The sequence below is a fragment of the Fukomys damarensis genome, unplaced genomic scaffold (genome assembly GCF_012274545.1).
Source record: "Fukomys damarensis isolate Sample0158 unplaced genomic scaffold, DMR_v1.0_HiC HiC_scaffold_23, whole genome shotgun sequence".
Classification (NCBI taxonomy): Eukaryota; Metazoa; Chordata; class Mammalia; order Rodentia; family Bathyergidae; genus Fukomys; species Fukomys damarensis.
In genome coordinates, this window is record NW_022900935.1 from 22760704 (window position 1) to 22785595 (window position 24892).

A 24892-nucleotide genomic window follows, 5' to 3' on the forward strand; every position below is an offset into this window, starting at 1 on the left:
CCTGGATATTAACCTTGGTGAACTACTGGGCTGCCCACAGGCCTACTAAGGCTTTGTAGAGAGCCTAAGACAGGTAAGCAAAGAAATGCTGTGGCCTATGAGCTGTCATCTGACAGCTTGTCTACAAGACTCAGCTGCACCAAAGATGAGGGAGCTGAGGGACATAGTGTGTGTCACCACAGGAACCTGCTAGGCTCAGAAACTAATGTTGAGAAGAAAAAGGAAATCAGAGGGAATTCCATACCAGGGATGTATCTCTGTAAAGTCCAAAACACATAGATGTATATAATGCATTGTATACAATTATGGATATTATGAATATAAATTTTTTGATATTATGAAAGCAAGACAGGCGGGAAAGAGTTTATCACATGCTGAATGACAGCCAGCAAGTTTGCTTGTCAGAAAGCATATGTTAAGGTGTAGTTAGAGATAAAGGTGGCAAGTTAAAGAACTGGCTAATTCGTGGTACCTTTGAAGCCAGTCTTCTAATTCACTCTGATTTGAAAAGTAAGGAGGAACAGCTTTTCCAGAAAGGGTGTGATAGGATCAGTCCTATCCTAGGAAGTCCCTGTTGGCAGTTAGTGCTGGAGGAAAAGGGGAGCTAAGGGCAAGTGGTTCCTCTGCAGCACGCTGTGGTTCCCTCACTTTTAGGGAGCCTCTTTAGTCTATTCCTTTATCAGGGATGGACAGGCAGGGCGTTGCTTGTTTGTTTATACGGAGAACTAGAAGGGAGCTTGTGGGGTGAGCAAGCCCCTGGCTTTAGGTTTTGACCTTAGAATAAAATATGAGCTTTTCCCAAGCCCACTTCCCAGGCCCTTCCTGACGCTGTGTCCCTTCTGCCTGATGCTAGATCTCCCCCATGGAGGAGAGAGTGTTCCCAGCTGCAAGACTCCAGCTCTGCCACTGAGGGACAAGGGTCCTGGATTCCAAACGTGGTGAGTTTGCTTCCCTCTCCCCTCTCTTCATTCTTTAAAGTCTTTTCCCTTTCTCGGGTTTATTGGAGAAATAATTCTCTTTTTTTTCTTATTTAGTAGAACATCCTAAAGGATAAAATGGGGCAACAATTAACTGTTGTTTAAGGAACACGTGACAAGGGAGCTGGATATATGTTTTGTCTAAAGACACTTGTTTAATTATTGTCATTATTAATGTTATATCCCTTACTATTTGCTGGGTCTTGTGCTGTATGATTTCAAAATGATCATTTTTAAATGTGTAGGATCTTTTAAAACTGTTCTGTTTGGGATTAGCAAAGATTGTCTGTTACACTCTTTTTTTTTTTTTTTTTTTTTTTTCTAGGATTGAACTCACACCCCCGTGCTTGCAAGGTAAGTGCTGGAACCACTGAGCTAAACCCCCTGCCCTACTTTTTTTTTTTTTCCCAGTACCAGGGATCAAACTCAGGACCCTGCACCTGACAGGCAGGCACAGTGCCATTGAGCTATAAACCTACTCCTTGCAATCTTTTTTTTTTTTAATTTAGAAGTTTTAAAAACTGTTTCAAATTTAAATGTACATGACTTCCATATTTCCATCATGTATAGTGGGGGAAATAGTTAATATATGAAGACTTTTGCAAGCCATTAAGAGACAAATGCTGCAATAGAAAAGTGAACAAAGTACAGCTAGATCACTGGGAAACTCCAAATGAGAAGTCAAAACTGTACAAATGAAAATGAAACATCACCAAATTTTTAGAAATGAGATAGCATTTTGTCACTCACTAAATTGCAGGGCTGGGGATTTAGCTCAGTGGTTCTACTGCCTGCCTTGCAAGCGCAAGGACCTGGGTTTGATCCCCAGTACTAAAAAAAAAAAGAAAAGAAAAAGAAAAAAAAAGAAAAGAAAAAAGAAATTGCAGGTCGGGGATTTAGCTCAGTGGTTCTGCCGCCTGCCTTTGAAGCACAAGGTCCTGAGTTTGATCCCTGGTACCAAAAAAAAAAGAAAATTTGAAAAAAAGTTTATGGGCCGGGGATTTAGCTCAGTGGTTCTGGAGCCTGCTTTGCAAGCTCAGGGACCTGAGTTTGATTCCCGATGCCAAAAAATAAATAAATAAGAAATTGCAAAAAGTTTTAAAAATCGATCATGTCCACTGAAGGCAAGGTTGTATGAAAACAAGCAGTTCTGCATACTTTGTTCAATTGATGTGACCTTTCTGGTAGGCAATTTGGCAGCACAAATTAAAAAATTTCCTGTTTTAAAGATGCAGCTTGGCATGGTGATGCATTCCTTTAATCCCAAGTACTTGGGAAGCGGAGATAGAGGATCAGGCATTTAAAGCTAGTCTGGGAAACTTAGTGAGGCTTTGTCCCAGAATAAAAAGTTCCAATGCAGCTCAGTGTGAAGGCCCTGGTTTCAATCCTAATACTGCCAATCAACCCCCCACAAACAGAGAGAGAGAGAGACATTATCAAGGCCTAAGAGTTTAAATGACTTATTTGAACTTATAAAGTCACGAAATTAAAGGCCATGCCACCACTAGGACAGCCTCCTGATTCCAATTATTAATTCAGTATCACTTATAGCAGTGTTCAGTATAGCAGCATACCAGAAAATACCCTAAATATTATACTATGGAATTATTTTAAAATTCTCATATGCCCATGATAGAATATTACAGCCATTAAAAGAATGATTGATGGCATAGTAAAATATGCCTAATGTAATGCTTGGTGAAAACATCAGGTATCAAAACAACAGATACAGTACATATAGTCCTATTTTTATTTATTTATTCTTTTGGTACCAGGGATTGAACTCGGGTCCTTGTGCTTGCAGGCAGGTGGCAGAACCACTGAGCTAAATCCCTGGCTCTAGTCCCATTTTTTTTTTTTTTTGGATTTTTTTGAGAGAGGGTCTCATTATGTAGTTGAGACTGACCTGGAACTCAGCTATGCATCCCAGGCTGGTCTCGAACTCACAGTGATCCTCCTGCCTCAGCCTCCTGTGTGCTGGGATTACAGGCATGTGCCACCACACCCAGCTACCTAGTCCTATTTTTTAAAGGTTATATACATGCTTAGAAAAAATATTTGAAGAAATGTTATCTCTGGATGGAGAAATTATAGATGATTTAAATTTTTTGGAGCTAATTTTCAGATTGTCTTATTAGTAGTGCAGAAAAAGCTCCAGATTGTGGCATGTTTTTTAGGAAGTAAAATACTTTATATTTATTAGGGGAAATTTCTTCATACAAGAATTCCACTATGAGGGAGAAAATCATTTGTCCATTTTGCACCTCATGGTGCAGAGCTATGCATTCATTCATCATTTATCGATGCATCTATTCATCCATGTTTTACATTCTGCTCCCAGAAAGGCCCGACACCTTCCCTTGAACGGTACTCTGACACATGTGCAGTTGTCCTTCCTTTTCCGAGTGTAAAAGAGGGAAATCCCATTGTAGGGGACCACAGTATCGATCAAACCCAAAGCAAGCTGTAAGCAGTGCAACCTGTAAAGCATTAACCCCTCAGTGGGCTTGTTTTGAGAAGAGAGTCCTGCCGAAGCCTGCATGTTGAGGTCAGAGTAATTTGCACCCAAATTCTGTTTCCACAATTAAAACCTTCACTAAAAGGATATGAATTTAATTATAAACATATATTTTGTCTATTCTGTTCCAAATTCATTTGTCTTTTTCCTTTACAAGCCTTGCCTGCGTTAGTTGCCATAGAAACTGCATGACTGCACATCCTCCCTCAGATGTAGTCCTGTCCTTGCACATAGCTCACCTTACCCCACTTGATTACCAATAAAGATCACTGACTTGGACTGACCAGTGTCTTTGCTGATTAAGCAGCATTGGCCATCCTGGCTCTCCAGTTTCTCTGTCTCCTTATTTCTGTCTTTTAGTTTTTTTCTCAGCCTTAAGCCATAGATAGCACTGAGCAAAAGATCAGAACCTACTGCAGAGGTCTCTGATATCCCATCTGCTCTCAGGATTGTTGTCATTTCTGAACACCATACATGCAGAGTTTCAAAAATGCAATGAGGGGGCTGGGGATTTAGCTCAGTGGTCTGCCTCACAAGTGTAAGGTCCTGAGTTTGATCCACACTACAAAAAAAAAAAAAAAAAAGAAGGGCTGGGTATGTAGATCAGTGGCTCCATGCTTGCCTTGCAAACACAAGGTCCTAAGTTTGAACCCTGGTACTGGAAAAAAGAAAAAAAAATTCAATGAGAGCTATTATTACTATAGAACAATATTATACTTTAAAAACATATTTATGAATTAATGTTAATTCAGTTTTACACTAATGTAATGCAGATTATTATAATGTATATGTTATATGAGAACATGATAGAGGTCGAAGCCATCCTGGCCACCTGGTGATCAAATAATTCTTGTATCCATAAGAAAACATGATGTAAAGAGCTGGTGATAGCTTCTTATTTTCCCTTTCAGTGCTCTGTGAGTGGTTGTGGTTGTAGCTTCTGTGAACTAGAACTGTGGAGATCTCTAATTTCCTGCCTCCCTCCCTTCCTGATCATGCTTGTCTCCTCCATTTTACAGACTTATTTTGTGATAACCAAAGTGATACATGAGGTTAAAAAATTGGAAAATGCACAAAGAAAACCATAAGAATTACCTGTAATCCTCTGCCTACTCTCAGAAGTAGCCACAGTTTGATATTCACATTCTTGCCTCTTTTCTAAGCATTTCTCCCCTATGTCATATTATACCGACCTAAAAAAAAAATTACTGTTTGGGAATATAATGAAAAAATGTCAGGGCTACTAACCACCATGTGATTATGAAATGCTGTGTAGTATTCCATTGCAAAATGTATTATAAATAATTAACATTCCTATCTTAATGGACTTTTAGGTTGCTTTCAGTTTATCCGTTTTTATAAATAACTGAAGAGCATTCTCACATTAAATCTTTGTACACATCCTTATATGTTTCCTTAAGATTCTTTTCTAGAAGTGAAATTGCCTTTTTTTGCAATTTGTAAATAGCAAATTTTTGCATATTTGTAAATAATTGGGTACGCATTGCTAAATTATCCTTGTGAAAGTTGTTAGCAGTGGACAAAAGAGTCAGTTTGTGCACATGTGTGATTACTTGGATTTTTTTTTTTTCCTAATCTTTGACAGTTGGAGGGAAGGCAAGTGATATCTAGCTGTGGTCTTGCATTGTTCTAATGACTAGGGTAAGCACTTCGCTTCCGATATCATCCTGTCCTAATTTAGTTTGCTCCTACAGCTGATTTCCATTACTTAGCAGCTTGGTCACATGCTTCAGGGAGACAGCCCTCTCCCCCACAGCCACCTCAATTCATTTACCCTTATTACACACAGTGACACCTTGATAGGACTTCATTTGTTTCTTATTTTCTAGCATCTGGTACAAATCGTTTTACATTTTTTTTTGTGTGTGTGTGGGGTCTGGGAATTGAACTCGGGTCCTTGCGCTTGCAAGGCAGGCAGCATCACCACTAAGCTAAATCCCTGGCCGGTACACGTACCTTTTAAAATCCTCACTCTAAATCCATCCACAAGGTAGGTATAATTATTAACTTCATGTCCTGTGTGAGCAAGAGGAAGTCTGGAGAATTAAATTAACCTGTCTAGAGCCACTAGCACTGAAATGGCTGAGGCAGCACTGGAACCAGGCTAGCTCTTGAGCCAGTCCTTTTAATCTCTTCATCAATTGTCTGTACGTACAAATATATATCCATAGAGGTCTCTGTTTTACTTGTTTCCAGGCAGCACTCATTCAGCTGGGAGCTCTGAGTCACACTGGGCATTGTATGTATACTCGGGGCAGGTTTCCGAATCACTAAAAAGTTGAGGTTTGAGTGGGGATGTAGCTCAGTGGTAGAGAGCTTGTGTAGCATGAGCAAGATGCTAAATTCAATACCCAGCACTGGGAGAAAACAAACAAACAAACAAACATATAAATAAATAAATAAAAGTTGAGATGTGTTTGAGGATTGTGCATACCTCCAGGTATTCTGAACCTTACCTACTTCTATCTTCATTCATAACCGGTTAAATAGAGTGCTTTTCACATTTATTTAACTCTTTCTCATCTACTCTTGTTTGGTTTCTGAGTAGTTGGTAACGTGTAGGAAAGTGGGTAGGATAGAGGCCAAAGAAGGAAAAAAAATTTCCTAATGTAATCCTAACCTCACTATGGCCTCTTGTCATCTGCCATGGGATTATAAAGGTGTGTTGTATGCATCATGATTAAAAAGCAAAAGCAAGGGCTGGGGATTTAGCTCAGTGGTGCCGCCGTCTCCCTTACAAACACAAGGTCCTGAGTTCCATCCCTGGTGCTGAAAACAAAAACAAAAAAGCAACCCCACAGCATCATGCTTTCTACCATGACAAAAACAGATTTGGAAGTGTGAAACATGAATACATTCAATGCATAAATTCAACTTTGATTTGCCAACCTCCCTTTGATTCCTCCTCTAAGTCTCATCTTTCTCCAATCTGTGACCTTCTGGGACCAGGCTTTCTGACATCTTCACAAACCTCTTTGGAAAGGATGTGAAACTTTGGAGTGCACTTAAGAGACTTAGCTCTTCCTAGAGTGTTTATATTTTAAGCTTTAGCCTCATGATGAGAAGGTGGCATGAGAGATTCTGCTTCCTGCTAAAGGAATTCCAGGCAGTAGCAAGTAGGTGGGAGACATTTTTAGGGTCTCTCATGGTTAGTACACACAGTAATCTACACTTCCTAGGGATAACTGCCCACTTTTAGTTCAGTAATAATAACAATTTATTGAGCATTTGTTTGCCAGGTATCTGTGGCCAGTGCTTTGCATGCATCTTTTCCTTAACTCCTCCCACTCACCTGAGGACCACACCCCCCCTGAAGAAGAACCTGAGAGGCAGGGATGCTGCACAACTTTCCTAGGGACACAGAGATAGTAAATGGGCAAACTAAGACTTGAACCCAGATCCTTCCAGCTCCAGATCATGGGTTCATGGGATGAAATGGAGAGGTCTCTTGGCCTTCATTTGTTATGTGGCAACTTGCAGAGCTGTCAGGGAGGCGCTTCCGAATACAGTGTGTAAAGACAGATTTGAAACTGGCACTTCGCAAGCCTGGCCTGACACTAAGTGCAAGAAGAAGCCAGGGCTTACTTGGTTAGTTCTGAGTATGGACTCCCAGACATCTCCTTCTGCCTTCTACATTGCAGTGTTCTCATCTCATCCCCACTGTCCTCCACACCCACCGCATTTACAGACTTAACCAGAAGGGCAGCTTCTGTGTGCAAGCGCTCACCTCCTTCTGCCCTCATGGTAATCCTGCAAGGAGGCACCATTATTACACTCATTCAGCAAAGTCTAGTCCATGCTACAAGGGAGCCAGTGGTGGAGCTGGGGTTGGAAGTCTGGGTCAGGCCTCAGTCTCAGCCCCAGCATCTTGGCAAAACCCCCTCCGTGAAGCTCACCAGCCCTCTTCTGGTGTCTGTCCTAGTTGGGATGAAGATGACAAGTTCCTCTGGGTCCTGCCTGTCCAGCTGCCTCCTCACTCTGATCTTCCTCCAGCGGCCTGAGCATGTGTCAGGTAGGAGCCCCAAAACCTCTCTCCCAATGCAGTCTCCAGAATAAGGAGGTATGACCCAAGATTTAATTGCTTTTTGGGTTCTGTTCTTCCCTCCGTCACTTCCAGGACCCTTCCCCAAGCTTCGTCCCTCCCTAAGCTCTTTCTCCTACAGTTCCCTCCCAGCTTGCCATGTCTTTTTAAAATTTTTTTTGTCTGCCACACAGGGGATGCTGGCAAGTTCTACCTGGTCTCTCTGGGAGATACGGCTGAGCTGCTCTGCCCTCTGTCCCTCTGGCCAATGACTGTGCCAGAGCAGGTGAGGTGGCTGCGGCCCTCACACCAGCAGGACTCCCAGGCTGTGCACCTGTTCCTGGGTGGGAAGGACAGAAATGAAGATGTGAGACTGGAATATAAGGGCAGGACAGAGCTTGTGAGAGACCTCCAAGAGGGAAAAGTCTCTCTACGGATCCGCAACGTGAGCCTCGAGGACAAAGGACAATACCAATGTCAGATCCAGGTTGGAAACCTGACGCGAGAAGGCACCGTGACCCTGCAGGTTGCAGGTTAGGATGGGTTTGAGGTGCTCGGGGTCATTTGTGGGGATTGGTGGTTTTGTGAGGTTTGTCCCTGGTTTGTCCTTCCATAGGTAGACTTTTCTTTCTTCAGCAAGCAGTTTCTACTTGCATGGATGGTCCAAACTTACCCAGCATCCTCTGATTGCAGGTGAAACTGTGCCTCTGACCTTTCCTGAGAAAGACACTGTGTTACGAAAAGCACTGCACAGTGCAGGTCCTGGTTAAATACAGCCAGTGATCTGTTCCAGCTTGTTGATCGGGACCATAATTTTTCCTCCTGGGTCACATTTCTTTGCTTGATCATCAAGAAACCCCTAACTATGGGGAAGGTCATCACTGGCCAGAATAACCAGCTGGGACATGGATTTACTTAATGAGTCTCTCCTGTGGTTCCCAAGTACTTAAAGGGCCAGGAAGGTAGAGATACTGTCTCTCAAATGGGCTTCAATGTTTAAAAAAGAATCAGCCTATCAAACTCTAACCCAACCTGACTCAACCCAAGTCTTTGAATTTGCTTGAGTGATACCACCCCCACACAGTTACAGACTGATCATCTTTTGGTCATAGCTGAGTAATACACCAAAAAGAGAGTATGTGACTGCTTTAAATCAACCCTTTAAAACACACAGTAGCTAGTACAAAGATGCTTTCCAATCATGGAAAATGACTTTGGGTTGCAAAGTAATTTTTCAGTGGGACCTGCAGTGCCCAGAAGAATTTAGAATCATGTGATGCAGCTACTGCCATGAATGGATTTTGAAATGTATTTGAATAAAGCTAGAGACAGTCTTGTCCCACTGGTAGGAGAATGGGGGTGTGGAAGGGAGAATCAGACATTAAAGTTTCTTTGACAGTTGCCCCTGTTCATCAGGGGAGGCTGGTGTGGGGGTATCCCCTGTACCCGGGACTCTGACTAGAACCACAAACTTGCTGAGGCTCTGCCAGTCTGTTCCCGGGCTGGTTCAGCCAGGCAGCCTGTCCACTCCAGTGCCAGGCTCTGACCTTCAGGTCTGATATCTGGATGGACCCAGCAGGTGTCCAGCTCTGTGGGATGGTTCCGAAAGCTTTGGGACAATTGGAGAAACCCTGACGCAGGGCGCTTCCATCCCTGTCTGAGCCCTACTCCCTGGACAGACTGGGCTCTTCTGAACAGCAGTACCCAGCAGAGTCAGGGACAGTGCTCTGGGGAATGGACTTTTTCCTTGGTGGTGGTGCAAGGGATTAAACCAAGGACCTAGCACAGTCTAGCAAGTGCTCTGCCACTGAACTACAGTCCCACCCGGGGGGAATGTGTCTTGTATTGTCTGCAACGTGGTCTTCAGTCGAGAAAAGAGCACAGGTGTGGTCATAGCAAGTAGTGAGGTGGAAATACACTTAATCCCCTGATGGGGCTCAAGGGAGCTCCTACTCTCAGAAACTCTGTACTTTTTTTTTTTTTTTTAATTCTGAGAATACAGCGTCTATAATGTAGAAAGCAAAAAACACGCAAAACATTTTAAAGAAACCAAAAAATGATCTTCGATATCATAAATGATAAAGGACTACTAGAAGCATTTTGATGTATTTCTTTCCAGACTTTCTGGCATGCATGTTCCTCCAAGTAGCATGGATGGCTGTATGTGAATTCTTGGCCTGAGCTTCCTTCCCCACACTGCCTGTGTCATGAGCATTTTTTGCCCATGCCCTTAAGAAATTTTCTATAACATGATTTGAGATGCTGCATAGGATTTCATTGTGTGGCTACAGAATAACAAAAAATAATCCATCTATTTTTGGGTGTCTAGATTTTTAAAAAAGTGTTCCTTCATGTCAAAACTAATGGTACAAGGAACATCTCTGCATGCATTGGAAAAGTGATTCTGATTATTAGATTGTTTCTGGAAGAAGAATTAATAGGCAAAAGGTGTGAATCCTTTAGAGACCTTTGAAACACGGAGTCAGGCGGCAGAGAATCATGGCTTCAGAGCCAAGAAAGATACACAGTGCCTGGAGTTTTCTGGTGAAGAGGGGCCAAATATCTGTTAATTCCCTTTTTTCTCCCTCTGGGCCCATACCCTCTTCTCTTACTACGGCCATTGCCCCTCCCTAGGTGCTAAGTGGATAACCTGACTGATTGCTTTAGATCTCCCCCAACCCTAGGAGACAGCGACCCTTATCCCCATTTGACAGATGCACCAAGCCAGGCTGGGAGAGGCTGAGTCTCTTGCGTCACACAGCGGTTGAGCAAAGACATCACTTGTCACAGTCCTCTTCTCTCTTATTTTCTCTTTTCTGTCCTGACTAAGCTTTAAGCCTGCTGCTCTGACATCCAAAGCTTGTTTTACGCCCGCTGTTGGTGCTCAGGGAAAGAGGGTGCTGACTGCTATTCCAAGCAGGGGAGGATTTGAAGGGGAGGCGGGCAGATGCTCATGAGAAGGTTGTGGTGATTACTAAGGAAAGCACTTGCAGGTCGCTGAGGTTCCCACATTATTTTTTTCTACTGAGTTTAGAACAGAACAAGATTGTGCTTGAGAATCTGAGTTTAAAAAAAAAAAAAAAGGAGGACCATCAAAACCTTTCCTGAGAAGTGAACATCTCAGTAGTCTTTAATATTCTCCAGGGTTTGATTTACCATGAGAAGCAGAGAGTCTCTTGGTTGGGGTTTCTGTCCGGAAGTGATGGAGGCAGCTGGGATGTGCCTGGGCCATCTGCCATCTGCAGCCTGGGAGCAGCTCTCAGATGTCTCCCTGAGGATGCTCATTGGTGGTCTGTTTCAGTCCCATCTTCGGAAAGGCTCTCATCCTCAACAGTGGCTCTGGCTGTGGTCCTACCTGTTCTGTTGCTGTTCATCACAGCAAGCATTTATGTCATCTGGAAGCAAAGAAGATCAAAAGGTAACTAGGTGGTAGCCCAGGCTGGCAGGAAGTGGAACTATGATTACTCTGGGAAAACACCAGAAGGAATTACAAATAGGCATGATGTTGTCCATAGGTTGAAGACCTTCCAAGTGGGTTGGAAGAAAACTGGCAGAATGTACCCCAGGGACTCCCACTGTACAGGGAATGCAATAAACTGCAGAAAGGCCTGGGCAGATTTGTAAATGCTCATCCTTTGAGAAATTAGACAACAACTGGTCATGCTAGCCTTCTAATTGAGAAATTAAAGCCTTCTAATCAGGAAATCCAATTATATTCACTGGATTACACCCTCATAAAAATGGTTGCATTTCACAGGATCTCATGGTAGCAGTGGTCTTGGCAAGTTACACAAGCCAACACTTCTTTCCTCCTCCATGTGATGGCTTGAAGACCCTGAAATCTTTTCAAAGGGTCACATACCCATAATGCCCAGAAGTCAGTCCTACTCCAGCAGCTTGGGTCATCTTTGGACAGCTATGCTTGTTAGAAAAAAAAGCCGTCTTAAATCCCAAATTACTTCTCTCTCCTTTTCTTCCATCTAGAGAAGCTTCTCTATGAACAGGCGTTGCAGGTAGGTAAGTGTCCTAGGCTCGGGTGGGAGAGATGTTTCTGTGTTGTTGATTTCTGTATCTTAAAGCCCACTAATTAGATTCTGTATCTGAAAGCTCCATCATCTACTCTCCTTGGTAACGGTGATGCTATCTAAATCCATTGCTTCCAGTTTTTAGCAGCTCTTATACTTGTAATAGCTCTCCTTCCAGTATATTTGGTGATTTTTGTTGGTATTCTCATTGCTTGATCTTTCGTTGGAGTTATGTAGGTCAAACATGGTGAAACCTTTATTCATTCAATAAATAATTGATAATTATCTACTAAATGCCTTATACCATTCTAGGCTGTGGAGATCCAATGGTGAGCAAAAGCAGACACAGCTCTGGTCTTTTAAAACTTCCAATCTAGCCAGGGAGATTACATTAATTAAATAATTACTCAAGTAGATATGTACAAATTCTATGCAGGAAAGTTCTCAGTTCTACAAAGGCTGTGGCCAGGGGAACTAACCACGCCTGAGGGCTCAGGGTGTGATGCTCCACTCGAAGGATGGGAAATCATGAGTTAGAAGAGAAAGGAAAACTATCCACAGCAGATACAACATCAGCTAGAGCAATGTTTACATGAGGAGCTGAAAAGGTGCTGAAACAAGGGGGAAAGGTGATGGAGTTAAGTCACGAATGTCTTCTAAATTGCGTTAAAAATTCCCATCTTTCTCTTAAGCAAGTGGGAAATCAATGAATGTGGATATCTGGATCAGAATTGTGCTTTGAAAATCTCTTTCTAGCTGCAGAACAACAGGAGCAAGAATAAGACAAGATGTGGGGGACAATGTGGGTTGCTATTTGTATCATCCACATGAGACACGATGAGGGACTGGATCAGGGAGGTGGAAACAAAGGACAGAGGTGAACAGGTTCAAGAGCAGGTAAACCCAGTACAAATCAAAGTTCTCGAGGGAATGGCAGAAAGTCTTATTTTCTTTTCCTTTCCTACCCTAGAAAATCTTCTGGAAGACCATGCGAAAGAAAAAGGTAAGGATACATAAAGAGTGAGGGTAGGGAACAAATAATATATTGATTTTCCTTATATATAATTACTGATACTTGGGCTGGGGATTTAGCTCAGTGGTTCTGCTGCCTGCCTGACAAGCTCAAGGTTCCAAGTTCGATCCCCAATACCCTGCCAAAAATTACTGACACTCTATTAATATTTTTGGAATTCAGTTTCCATTATCAAGGGGCTATGGAGTTGGAGGCAGTGGATAAGGGGATGCCCATGATCAAAATGCATAGTTCTGGATCCTTGGGAGCTCCTTTCATCAGTCTTTGTACCAATCACTTACAAAGGGAGTCTGAAAGTTGTTTCAAAGTATACTAATATAGCATGTATGAAAATCTCAAGAATCTTGGCATGGAGAGAGATGATGTGATAACAAAGGAAGGATCACAGTCAGCAACACCTGACTCAGATCAGTGTTCTATCCTTTTTGGCCCTGGAAAAGTCACTTTACTGCCTTGAGCTTGGGTTTCCTCATTTGTAAAAGGAGAATAATAAGTACTCGTTTCTGATTGTTTTCAGTATTTAAAGAGACAACCTTTAAAAAAAACCCCACATCTGTCACAGTGCCTAGAACTCCTTTCTCTTATTGCCACCTTACTACCTTCATTAATTGAATGTGTGCTGTGGTCCACTGAGGGTAAAAATTAGCCTTTTGAAGTTAGATCACTGGCTCAGATGACCCCAGATGCAATGATACTATGATCTCCTCTCCAAGCTGGTGAAAGTGTGAGTTCCACACCATAGACACTGTGGCTGTCCTGCCCAAGAGTGGAAGGGAACAGCGTGTGTGATGTGGAAACCTCTGACTCAGGAGTCAGACTTGGGTTTATATCCTGCCTCTTTGGCCTCTTGTTAGCTGGATGATCTGGAGCAAATTTCCTGACACTCTGAGCCTCAGACTATCTCTGTAAAGCAAGACTAATAATTCTATGCACTGTATATTGTTGAGAAGATTCAGCACTTGCCTTAGTACATATAAGAACAGGAAATGATCAGTAAAAGCTTTTAGTAGTGGAAATGGCAACAATTAACCATAGCACCCAAGGAACTGTGATATTCCTAGTCTCATTGTTCCAGAGCCAAATGCCTAACCCATATCTGGCCCCGAAGCACAGGCCTTGGTAGTGGACTCTGGTGTATACTTTTTTTTCTTTTTATTGAGTTTATTGGTACATTCTAGGTATACAGTACAGTTACATTCATTACTGGGATCTTGTACCTTTACATGGCAGGTCTTGGTTCTCATTTTTTCCCCTTGACCCTGCCCTCCCTTCACCCCCTCCTCCCCTCCCTATTTACAAACACTTTAATTCCATTTTTTCATTTTCTCATATTTTTTTCTTTTTCCTTATTCCCTTTCCCCTACCCTTCCCACTTTCCCTACACCCTTAGCCCTTTTCTTCCTATTTCACATTGTTAATTAGGATCTTGTGTACTATTGTAGTTTTTCACGCCAGAGAAACTATTTGGTATTTACACATATGTGACTTATATATTTCACTTAGGAGTATATCCTCAAAATGTATCCATTTTCCTATGAATGAATCTAATTTCTCATTCTTTATGGCTGAGTAGTATTCCATTTTATAGAAATACCACATCTTTATCCAGTTTCTAACTGATGAACAAATGGGCTGTTTCCAAGTTTTAGCTATTACAAACTGCTGCTATAAACATAGGTGCGCATATATCACTGTGATATCATTCTTTTAATTCTTTTGGAAAGATACTAGACCCTTTTCTTTCACCATCCACTAAATTAAATTCCAAGTGGATTAAAGATCTAAATATTAAAACAGAAACACTAAACTTGCTGGAAGATAAGCTAGGCAGAACTCTTGAAGACATTGGCATAAGAAAAGACTTTATGAACAAATCCTCAGTAGCACAGGAACTAGCAGAAAGAATCAACAACTGGGATCTCATCTTATTAAAAAGCTTCTGCACTGCAAAATAACACATTAACAGAACTAAGAGACAACCTGCAATGTGGGAAAAAAATTTTACCAGCTGCTCCTCAAAGGACTATTATCTAGAATATATAAAGAACTCAAAACAATCAGTCCCCCCACATATAAAGACCCAGTTAAAAAATGGACATCTGAAATGAACAGACATTTCTCAGACAAAGAAGTAAAAGCAGCAGGTAAATATATGAAAAAATGTTACACATCACTGGTCATTCAAGAGATGCAGATGAAAACAACACCGAGATTCCACCTCACCCCACAAAGAATGGCTGCTATCAAATCACACAATAACAAATGTTGTCAGGGTTGTGGGGAGAAAGGAACCCTTCTCCATTGTTGGTGGGAGTGCAGACTGGTGCAACCACTATGGAAATCAATATGGAGATACCTCAAAGAGCTGGGATTAGTGGTGTATTCTTTAAATTCTCTTGCAGGAGTTTCTTTTGATTGGTGAATTGAGACCAACAGCATTGATGGATATAACTAATACATATTGACTTGTCCTTGTCATAATCTTTTCTTGTCTTTGGATATTTTTCCCCTTTGCAGTTAATTTCTTATCTTGCCTGATGGATTCATTCTGTTGGGTTTCTTGGAGTTGTGACCCTCATTGTCTTTTCCTAGGATATTGTTTATAATTTTTTTGAGCACTGATTTGGTGCTCGTGAAGTTACTCAGGTATTTTTTGTTGTAAAATTATCTCATTTCACCATCAATTTTGAAAGATAGCTTTGTAGGACACATCATTCTGGGTTGGAGAACTTTTAGAGCTTGAAATACCTCACTTCAGGCTTTCCTTGACTTGAGGGTTTGTGTTGAGAAGTCTACTGTGATTGTAATGGGGTTTCCTGTGTATGTAATTTGTTGCTTTGCTCTAACTGCTTTTAATATTTTGTTCTTGTGTTGGATTTCTGGAATCTTTAACTATTATGGATAGGTATAAATTTTTTTTTTTATCATGGCTAGTTGGAGTTCTGTATGCCTCACTTATCTTTGTGTTAAATTGTTTTTCCTGTTTGATAAGTTTTCTGAAACACTTTTGTGAAGAGTTTATTTATTTCTTTTACCTTATTTCCTACTTCTTCACTGACAGTAATCAATCTTCAATAAATCTTTCTTGCATCATCCAGCAGCTGTTGAATTAACTTCTTATGATCCCTTCCTATTTTTAAGAAATATTTCTTTTTGTGTTTGGTAACTGCAATCCTGTCTTCTGTATCTGAAATTCTGTTCTCACATTCACTTATTCTGCTGCAGAAACTTTCAGTGAAAATTTTAATCTCTTGAATATCTGCTTCATTATTTTTCAGGCTTTTCATTTCTTTCTTATGCTGGATATTAATGATTTCCACTATTTTCCTCAGCTCCTTTGCTTTTTCAAAAAAATCTGTATCTGCTCTACTGATCATGTCTTTTATTATGGTCACCCTCTCTGTTGTTATCTGACAAATTATTTCTGATTTCATTTTTTCTAGAGCCTCTTTCATCTGTTTTGTTACTTCCTTTATTACCAGTTTGGGGAGTTCACAGGGTTGACTTTCAGATTTTTCTACCTCGTCCATTGGATTTGCCTTTGGTGAGCTGGAAATCTGGGTTTGCATCTTATTTAGGTCTCTTCTCATTTCCATATTTTGTTGTTGATTTTTTTTGGCCAGGGATTGAACTTGGGACCGTGTGCATGCAAGGTAGGTGGCAGAACCACTGAACTAAATCCCCGGCCCTTCTTGATGTTTTTGGTTTAATTCCTGCGTTGATGCTTGTATATTGTTTCTTGCAAGTACCTTTATTCATAATATTCAGAACCCTTAGGAAATGTCTACTTCTCAGATTGTCTTTCGGGTGTATCTGGCCTTTGGATTTTGAGTCTGTTATGACCCTAGGAAATCTCAGTCTTGGTATATTGAGCCGAACAACTGACTAGAATAATCTCATCACTTTGCTCAAAGTAATACAATCAACATCAACAATAGCATCAAACACTGCCTAGAAAATGACAAACAGTGCTAACTATTAATCTACCACCTTTGACTGCAGGAACTAGACTTGTTGTTACATACAATCTAGAATAAACCAGAAATATATTTGCAGTAAACAAGCCCATCAATAAAGTGAATTTGCCCTCTGGGGAGAGAACTCAGAAGGACTTGTGGGGGTGGGGGTGATACAGAAATAAGAGGAGAAAGGTTAGAAGTAAGGCTAGAGGACACAGAAAGATCATGCAAAGTTTGGGAAACTTGTGAAGACAGGAGGAAAAGAGAAAGGAAGGATAAAAAACAAGCAGAACAAATTAAGAGCAACAGGAGAACTAGAAACCATATTCATGCTCCTATAGAAATAAGAACAATTGAGAAAAATCAAAACAGGAAAAAACAGGAACAAGAAAGGACAGAAATGAAGAGGAAGAAGAAGAAAAGAAAAGAAGAAAAACAATGTCCCCTTTAAGTTTCCAGTATGTGATCTTGGAGTCTTCCTGGAGGCCAGGGCCACGCCCAAGCACCAAGAAGCACAGACCCTTCAGCTTTCCACAGCAGACTCTTAGGTGTCCTGATACAGACTCACATGGAACACTACCAGGCACTCCAGACCTTCAGCTGGATCCTTCTTATCTCCTGCACACAGAAAGCTCATTTGTACCCTTCCACACTTGACTCTGAAGGCACCCATTGTAAGCCTATCCTGTAAATTCTTTTTTTTTTGGTACTGGGCATTGAACTCAGGACCTTGTGCTTGCGAGGCGGGTGGCAGCACCACCAAGCTAAATCCCCAACCCTTATAAATTCTTATGTATTTGTATATCTTGCATTAAATCTGTTTCTCTAGTAAAATAAATAAATTATCTGGCAGGGCCAATGCTAGGTAGGAGGACACGTGGGCCAGATGGTCCCTCTAGAGAGGCCATAAATATTCCCCTAAAGCATGTAAAGCATATATGTGTTTCTAAATCTTTTTAGGCCTCCAAACTTGTGAAAAGTGTAATTTTAGGGGTTACTATAAAAAAATCATAAAGCCATATCAATGTCTGTGTTCAGCGTCTGCTAGCTTTGTAATTTAGACATCAAAAACAGTAGACTGAATAAGGGTAGCAAGGCATGTACCATGGACTGTGATTGCAAACAGGTGGAAACACAGCAGAAATGAAACTAGACAGTCAGAAAGAGAAAGGAGAAACCAAAGTCTGGGCCTTCAGGAAAGGGGCACTGGCACCCCTGTATTTCTTAGTCTGACCCCTGGGACAGGAGACTGGAGTAGGGACTGATGGAAACATCATCATCCTCTCTTTCATGTGTGTGTGTGTGTGTGTGTGTGTGTGGATTGGTGAGCTTCCCAGGGCCTGCGGGACAAAGGGTCAGAATCTGATTACTCACTCCTCTCTCTCTCTCTTTGGTTTTTAGGAAGACTTCATAAAGCCATCAGTAAGTCCTGCTCCTCCTCTGTGGCACAAACTTCCCTTTTCTGGAATTTCTGCTTTTAGATGGGTGATTCAGTCTCACTTTCTGGACAGAGGGAGGGGGCAAGGGTAATTCAAGCCACAAGATTGGGATTTTTTGGCCCTTAAAGTCCTCTTTTCTCAAATGTTCCTGTTCCTCTTTCCTGCTTACTTGTTACCTAGTTTCTCGATGGGAAATACTTCACCAAGAAGAGATACACTTTCCAAAGGTGAAGCAACTGGAAGTCTCTTTTATTACCCAGACATGGAATTCCTTTAGGTGATGTCCAAGGCAGATCAATCTCCATCAGACTGAATATGCTAGGGCAGTGCTGTTTTTCCATTGCATTTGTGAAAACTTTTTTTTTCTTTTATTTAGTTTATTGGTACATTTTAGGTATACAGTACCATTACATTCATTATTGGGACTTGTACCTTTACATGACAGGTCTTGGTTCACATTTTTTTCCCCTTGTCCGTGCCCTCCCTTTTGAAAACTTTTTTTTTAACATTAAAAACAATCTTCAGCCAGGAATGACGGTGCATGCATGTAATCCCAGGACTCCAGAGACTAAGGCAGGAGTATCACTATGAGTTTGAGGACAGCCTGGGCTACATAATGAATTCAAGGCTAGTCTGAATTACAGAGTGAGACTCTGTCTTGAAAATCCATAGGAAAATCTGCAAACATCACACACACATGCACACACACACACATATATATATGGTTTCATGTGGAGAAAATATATACAATAACAGTGACTCACTGATAGTTTTAAATGAACTTGTAGGCTCAGGATGTACAGTGGTACAAAGTTTGCATAGGATGCATTCTAGATTAGATTGCAAAAAATCTAAATATATATGATGTATGTATATACACATAGTATATATGTATATATGATATATATAAATGCATAGATTGTATACATATGTGTATAAATATAAATTATATTCTTCCAAAACTTCTACATACATTTGAATTATCATTGTCTATAGGTGTGAGATGTATTATTTATTTGGTATACCAGTAAGGTTTGGCTCATATAGGAATTTGCTGATCCTCCGTCATACTCTAGAGACCTGTTGCCTTTGCAGGAATTCTTACGGGAAAGTTCCATGGCTATTGAGGGCTCTTGGAATCTGGGTGGACTGGGGCAGGAACATTGAGGCAATGTCGTAGCTCTCATTCTGATTTGTCAAATTATTTTTACTCTTTAGAGAAACTCCGGAGTGAACTGAGTAAGTTTCTCATGTTCTTATAACTTCCATACCAACTTATCTCCTATTGTCTCAGTATTTTCAGTGAGAGCTCATCCTTTTTGTTTCTTCCTCTACAGAGTTGAAAAGAAGTGCAGCCAACTCAGGTGAGATGAACTTGTCCCATGCTTGATTCTCACCCTGTGGGAGTTCTCATTTTCTCTAGAGCTTTAATGATCTCCTTATGCTGGTCTTTTTTCCTTCATTGTGACAAAATACTCAAGATAAACATTTTATCAGGAAGGAAGGCTTGTTTTGACTCACAGTGTTGAAGGTATGAGTCTATAGTCAATTTGCCCATTGCTTTTAGGCCTCTGGCAAGGCACAAGTTCTGATAAAAAAAAATTGTACATAGATGGATGTACCTCGAGACCATAATACTCAAGAAAAGTAAGTCAGATGCACAAACGTAAATATCACATGGTTTCTTTTATATGAGAATTAAAATATATAGAAAACATACAGTTTTTGCAAATGAGAAGGTGACCAAGAGTTGGAAGGAGGCAGGAGGGCTGGGAGGGGAAGAGGATTTACAAAAAAAAGAATTAAGATGTGTTAGGGCCGGGGATTTAGCTCAGCGGTTTGGTGGCCTGCCTCGCAAGCGCAAGGACCCAAGTTCAGTCCCTAGTACCCCCTCCAAAAAGATGTGTTATATACATGTGGAAACTTCCCATAATAAATGTAATCATTATGTATTGCATAATATACTAGTAAAAAATGTAAAATACAATTTTGTTGAATCTCACATGTGCCCTAAAAGCCCATGTGTTGAAGGCTCGTTCCTCCACATCATGCTGCTGGGAGATGGTGGAACCTTCGGGAGATGAGGCCTTATGGACAGAAGTCATGTCACTGGGGGATGCCAGAGAAGGAGATACTGGGACCCAGCCCCTTCCTCTGCTTTGTAGCCACAATTAAAAAATTTTTAAAAATTTATCACGGTAAAAAACACATTGCCGTTACATCTCCCTCAGAATATTCCTCCTCAATTCAAATGTGCCCCATTGCTGCCACTTTCTGAAACAACTCTGAAGGTTTTTTTTTTGTTTTTTTTTTTTTTTTACACAAGATATGATTAATGGTGAATGCTGCTGTCACACGTTATCTAGAGGAAAGCCAGGGTCCTACAGACACTGCGGTGTGTCCTCAGCAATGTTATTTACTGAATCTGGTACTGTGCCACTTCCGGCTCTTCCGCAAACTCAAACTGATCATGAAAGTTAAATGTTTTGAATCGATCCGACATCGAGGCAACCCCAACAGCACAATTATCAAAGACATGAAAGAAGACTTCCAGAACTGCTTCAGAAAGTGGCAAGAACAATGGGGTATGTTTGAAGCGAGAGAGAGCCTTTAGGAAAGGATTAATGGCAATGTATTTTTTACTCTCATGAAATTAAAAAAAAAAAAATTAAACATTCGCTGTAGATTTTTTTTTTTTTTTAATTACACTTACCGGGAAGCTTTTCACTTCATGGCAGCCAGAAAGCAAAGAGAAACAGTAAGGCGCTGGGGCCCGCACGTCTCTTTCTGTGGCACGTCCCTGTGACCTGATTTCCTCCTGCGAGGCCCCGCCTGGCAAGAGCACCATATTGAAGGAACAAGCCTTCAGCACGTGGTTCTTTGGGAGACGTTCATGATCCCAACCACTGCACCCTTTTCATGTCTTTCAGGCTGGAGAAGAGCCCGGCTGCATTTTGGTGAGTTACACCAGTCAGATCGGGCCTCATTTCAGAGCTCACCCTTCAGAAAGCTCTGTAACCTTAGATTTTGCCCTATTCCTTTTAAAAGTAAATTGTACTTAATTTTTTTTTAATCAAATCTGTTTACCTGCTTTTTTTTTTCCCTCTTCAATATGGTGATATGCTGCACTCCCTGTACTATTTAGCTTTATCCACGTACTTTTAAAAAATTTTAGCCAGTGTCTGCTAAATTGCTCGGGCTGGCCTCAAATTTGTAATCCTTCCTCAGCCTCCTGCGTAGCTGGGATCACAAATGTGTCCCACTGTGCCCAGCTGTACCCAGTTATTAAATTTTTAAAAAACTTTGTGATTTTTTTGAGCATCACAGTTAGATTTGGAAAGTCTCTTTTCAGAGCACTGATAAATATTAGGTTTGATCTTAAGAGATTTCTCCTTTTTTTTGAGATTTTTTTTTAAAGTTTGTCAATTTTTGTTTCATTTTGTTTTGTTTTAGAGTCACACTATATAGTTTAGACTGGCCTTGAACTCACTGTGTAGCCCAGGCTGACCTCGAACTTGTGGCAATTCTCCTACCTCAGCCTCCTAGTGCTGGGATTTTAGGCATACACTACCATACTCAGCTTGGTTATTTATTTTTTGTGTCTTGTTTGCTCCTGTCCTAGTTAGACTACTCTTTTTTGTTGTTGCTTTTTGTATCAGGGATCAAACTTGGGCCTTGTAGCTTGTGAGGCAGGCCGCAGAACCACTGAGCTGAATCCCCAGCTCTGGACTACTTTTTTGTTTGTTTGTTTGTTTGAGACAGGGTCTCACTATGTAGTTGAGATTGACATGGAACTCACTATGTAGCCCAGGTTGGTTTTGACTCACAGTGATCCTCCTGCCTCAGCCTCCTGAGTTCTGGGATTACAGGCGTGTGCCACCACGCCCGGCTCCTGCCCTACTTTTTTTTTTTTTTTTTTTTAGTACCAGGGATCGAACTCGGGTCCTTGCGCTTGCAAGGCAGGCCACCGAACCGCTGAGTTAAATCCCCGGCCCTGCACTACTTTTTGATTGTTAATTTCCTTATATACTTTTTGATGTCCAAGTACTTATTTTTATGAAGTCAAATGCAGTAATCTTTTCCTGTGCAGTGTTTTCAGGTGCTTTCCAGTTTGGGAAGTCTTTCCTAGTGCACAGTGGGGTAAACAGCGACTGCTTCTATGCATTTGCCACATCCTTCCTTCTCTGCAGACCAGTTTTCTTGGTGGGTGGGGGTAGTGACTAAGATTTTCAGAAAAGGGCATGAGTTGGCAGATGCCCCAACAAATGTAGACTATAACAATTTTTCATAATTTTATTCTAAAAGATTTACACATCTTTCTTTGCATCTATTCCTTAATAATTTGTATTTTTGCAGATATTGGATCAATATTGTTATTTTCACTGCTTTGGGCTCATTATCACTTTTCAAGGCCCTTAATTCCCTTCCTGTTCACACTGTCTTCCTTCCTGCAGCGTACGAACAGAATCAATCAGCTGGTCACTTGAAATAGCATAGTTCACCTAGATTGTTACTATGAGAAGTCACAAACCTGTGTTGTGTTCACAGTCCAGCTTACTCCCATCACCTCAAACAAATATGGATTTCATGGATTTAACTCTCAGAGAAGGTCTCATTTCCTATATTTAGGGGAAGAAGGAGTCATACCATGACCTTCACAATCAACAATTTAAGGAAAACTCTTTTGGGTAACAAAATGAGCACAACACAAGTCACTGTAGGAAGGAGGCACAGTCTCATCTATTAACTCACTAAATCTGCATGGCAACACTTCAATATAGGTTCTACTATTATTTGCATTTTACAGATGAGGAAACTTAAGCTTAGAGATGAATAACAAGCTCAAGTTCATGTATGGAAAAGCTGGGAGTCAAACATCAACCCTGTTTATTATCATGCATTAGATTCCATTGGAACATCAAAGGCAAAGGTAGTTTTTCTCAAGATTAAGGTAACTACGCAGGCAGATAAACTTTTTCTTCTTTTATTTTGTACCCTACAAGGTGACCCACTCTTTGAAAGAGAGTATTCTTTAGTTCTGGTATGTGTGAGGGGCCAGGGACTCACGAGAAGAAAAGAAAAAAAAGAGTCAGTGACAGTGATTGTAGAACTCCAGATTATTTTTTTCTTCCCAAGCTACCGAAGATACCTTAAGACCTAACTTTCCCAAACCTGATCTCTCTGACTCTCTGCAGAGGCAGTGACCCTGGATCCAGATACAGCGCATCCCAAACTTATCCTGTCTGAGGATCGAAGATGTGTGAGGCTTGGTGACAGAAAGCAGACTGTGCCCAACAACCCACAGAGATTCGATTTTGTGGTCAGCATCCTGGGCTCTGAGTACTTCACGGCTGGCTGTCACTACTGGGAAGTGCACGTGGGAGGCAAGACCAAATGGATCCTTGGAGTGTGTAGTGAGTCAGTGAGCAGGAAGGGGAAGATCACTGCCTCACCTGCCAATGGACACTGGCTTGTTCGCCAGTGTGGTAGGAACGAGTATGAAGCTCTCACATCCCCACAGACCTACTTCCGCCTGAAGGAGCCTCTGAGATGTGTGGGGATTTTCCTGGACTATGAAGCTGGCATCATTTCCTTCTACAATGTGACTAGCAAATCCCACATCTTTACTTTCACTCACAGTTTCTCTGGTCCCCTCCGCCCTTTCTTTGAACCTTGTCTTCATGATGGAGGGGAAAACACAGCACCTCTAATCATTTGTTCAGAACTACAGAAATCAGAGGAATCAACTGTCCCCAAGCCAAAAGAAAAAGCCCATGCTAATGGAGATGTGGCCCTGAAGGTGAACCCTTCCTTACTGCCCCCTCAGTCCCCGGAGCTTTTCCCACTCAATGATGTGATCCTGTCCTGGCCTTCTGACCTTGGGCCAGCCCTTCAAAAGCTTAAGGTTCCTTCTTTTTAGTTATGCTCATGAACTGCTCCTAGGACCACCTGGGATGTCAAGGCTTCTAGATTTGAAGGCTCCTGGCTCAACACCTGATTCTGGAATGTCTTTACTCCTTAACTCGAATCCAGACCTTTTTGGGTTTTCTATTGTACCATGTTTTTTCTAGGGCTCTGTTCTGAACTCTGCCTTTCTTCTAGGGACTTGAAGCTCTCATTGCCCTGGAAGGAGAATTCCTAAAAACCAAATGCTCAATTTAGGGTTAGGTGGAAATATTGAATGTGTGTCACCAGGATGAACTCAAGCTCAGGGGAAGCATTATGTACTGAGGGGATATTTACAGGAACTTCTGTTTATCTCATTCTGTGCTCTAGCTTTGAAGTTATAGCTCCGAGGCCCTAACTCCTTACTTTTCCACCAAAGAATGCTTGATCTTTCCTTCCTTCTCTGCCCCTCTATCCTACCTCCCCTCTCTCCCTACCCCTCTCTCTCTTTCTCTTTCTCCTTTCTTTCTTTTCTCTCTCTGCCTCTAGCCCCCAAAGTCCGCTTTTTATAAGTAAATATGCTCTAAATCACATGCCCTCCTTCTTTCTTCAGGAATTGGGGTAGGACAGAGGGTTAAAACATTCCATTCTTTTCTATTTTTTTTTAAATGTGATAATGGAGATTAAGTCCAGGGCTTTTGTACTGAGCTCCATCCCCAGCCTTTTTAAATTTTTAAATTTTGAGATAGGGTCTTTCTAAGTTGCTAAGGTGCCCAGGCCAGGCTCAAACTTGTGATCCTCTTGCCTCAGCCTCACAGAGTGCTAGGTTGTTTCATAATTTGGAGACATCCAGAGCAGCAACCCTGAGAAGCCGTAGGAGCAGTCAGGGAGCTGGGAGGCACAGCTGCAAGCAGAAAGTTCAGATGTATGTGGTCCTGAACAGACAGGAGCAGATGAATCAGTCAGCTGTTCTGGCCTATACCTTCTGAGAGTCAGAGCAGCCCAGTTGGAAA

General features: G+C 41.5%; 1 protein-coding gene across 3 annotated transcripts; it reads left to right on the forward strand.

Annotated features, from left to right (window-relative positions):
* The first annotated feature begins 705 nt into the window (after positions 1-705).
* On the forward strand, positions 706-24388 carry Ermap (erythroblast membrane associated protein (Scianna blood group)). 3 transcript variants are annotated; one of them, XM_010634197.3, is made up of 11 exons: positions 707-938; positions 7439-7528; positions 7732-8070; positions 10839-10955; positions 11522-11554; positions 12533-12565; positions 17956-17976; positions 19212-19232; positions 19331-19357; positions 20924-20950; positions 23189-24388. In XM_010634197.3, exons 2-11 carry the CDS (start codon positions 7444-7446, stop codon positions 23911-23913), a joined length of 1428 nt encoding a protein of 475 aa, XP_010632499.1. In that variant the 5' UTR covers positions 707-938; positions 7439-7443; the 3' UTR covers positions 23914-24388. The 3 variants fall into 3 exon arrangements, with proteins under 3 accessions (XP_010632505.1, XP_010632499.1, XP_010632512.1); XM_010634203.3 differs by lacking the exon at positions 20924-20950 and having other exon boundaries at positions 706-938; XM_010634210.3 differs by lacking the exon at positions 10839-10955.
* Positions 24389-24892: the final 504 nt, after the last annotated feature.

What these genes read in the sequence shown, in the direction of transcription:
- Ermap (XM_010634197.3), top strand. Translation starts at nt 7,444, where the DNA reads ATGAAGATGACAAGTTCCTCTGGGTCCTGCCTGTCCAGCTGCCTCCTC. An exon ending in GAAGCAAAGAAGATCAAAAG is followed by an intron (nt 10,956 to 11,521) that starts GTAACTAGGTGG and finishes TCTTCCATCTAG; the next exon opens with AGAAGCTTCTCTATGAACAG. An exon ending in AAGAAGTGCAGCCAACTCAG is followed by an intron (nt 19,358 to 20,923) that starts GTGAGATGAACT and finishes CATGTCTTTCAG; the next exon opens with GCTGGAGAAGAGCCCGGCTG.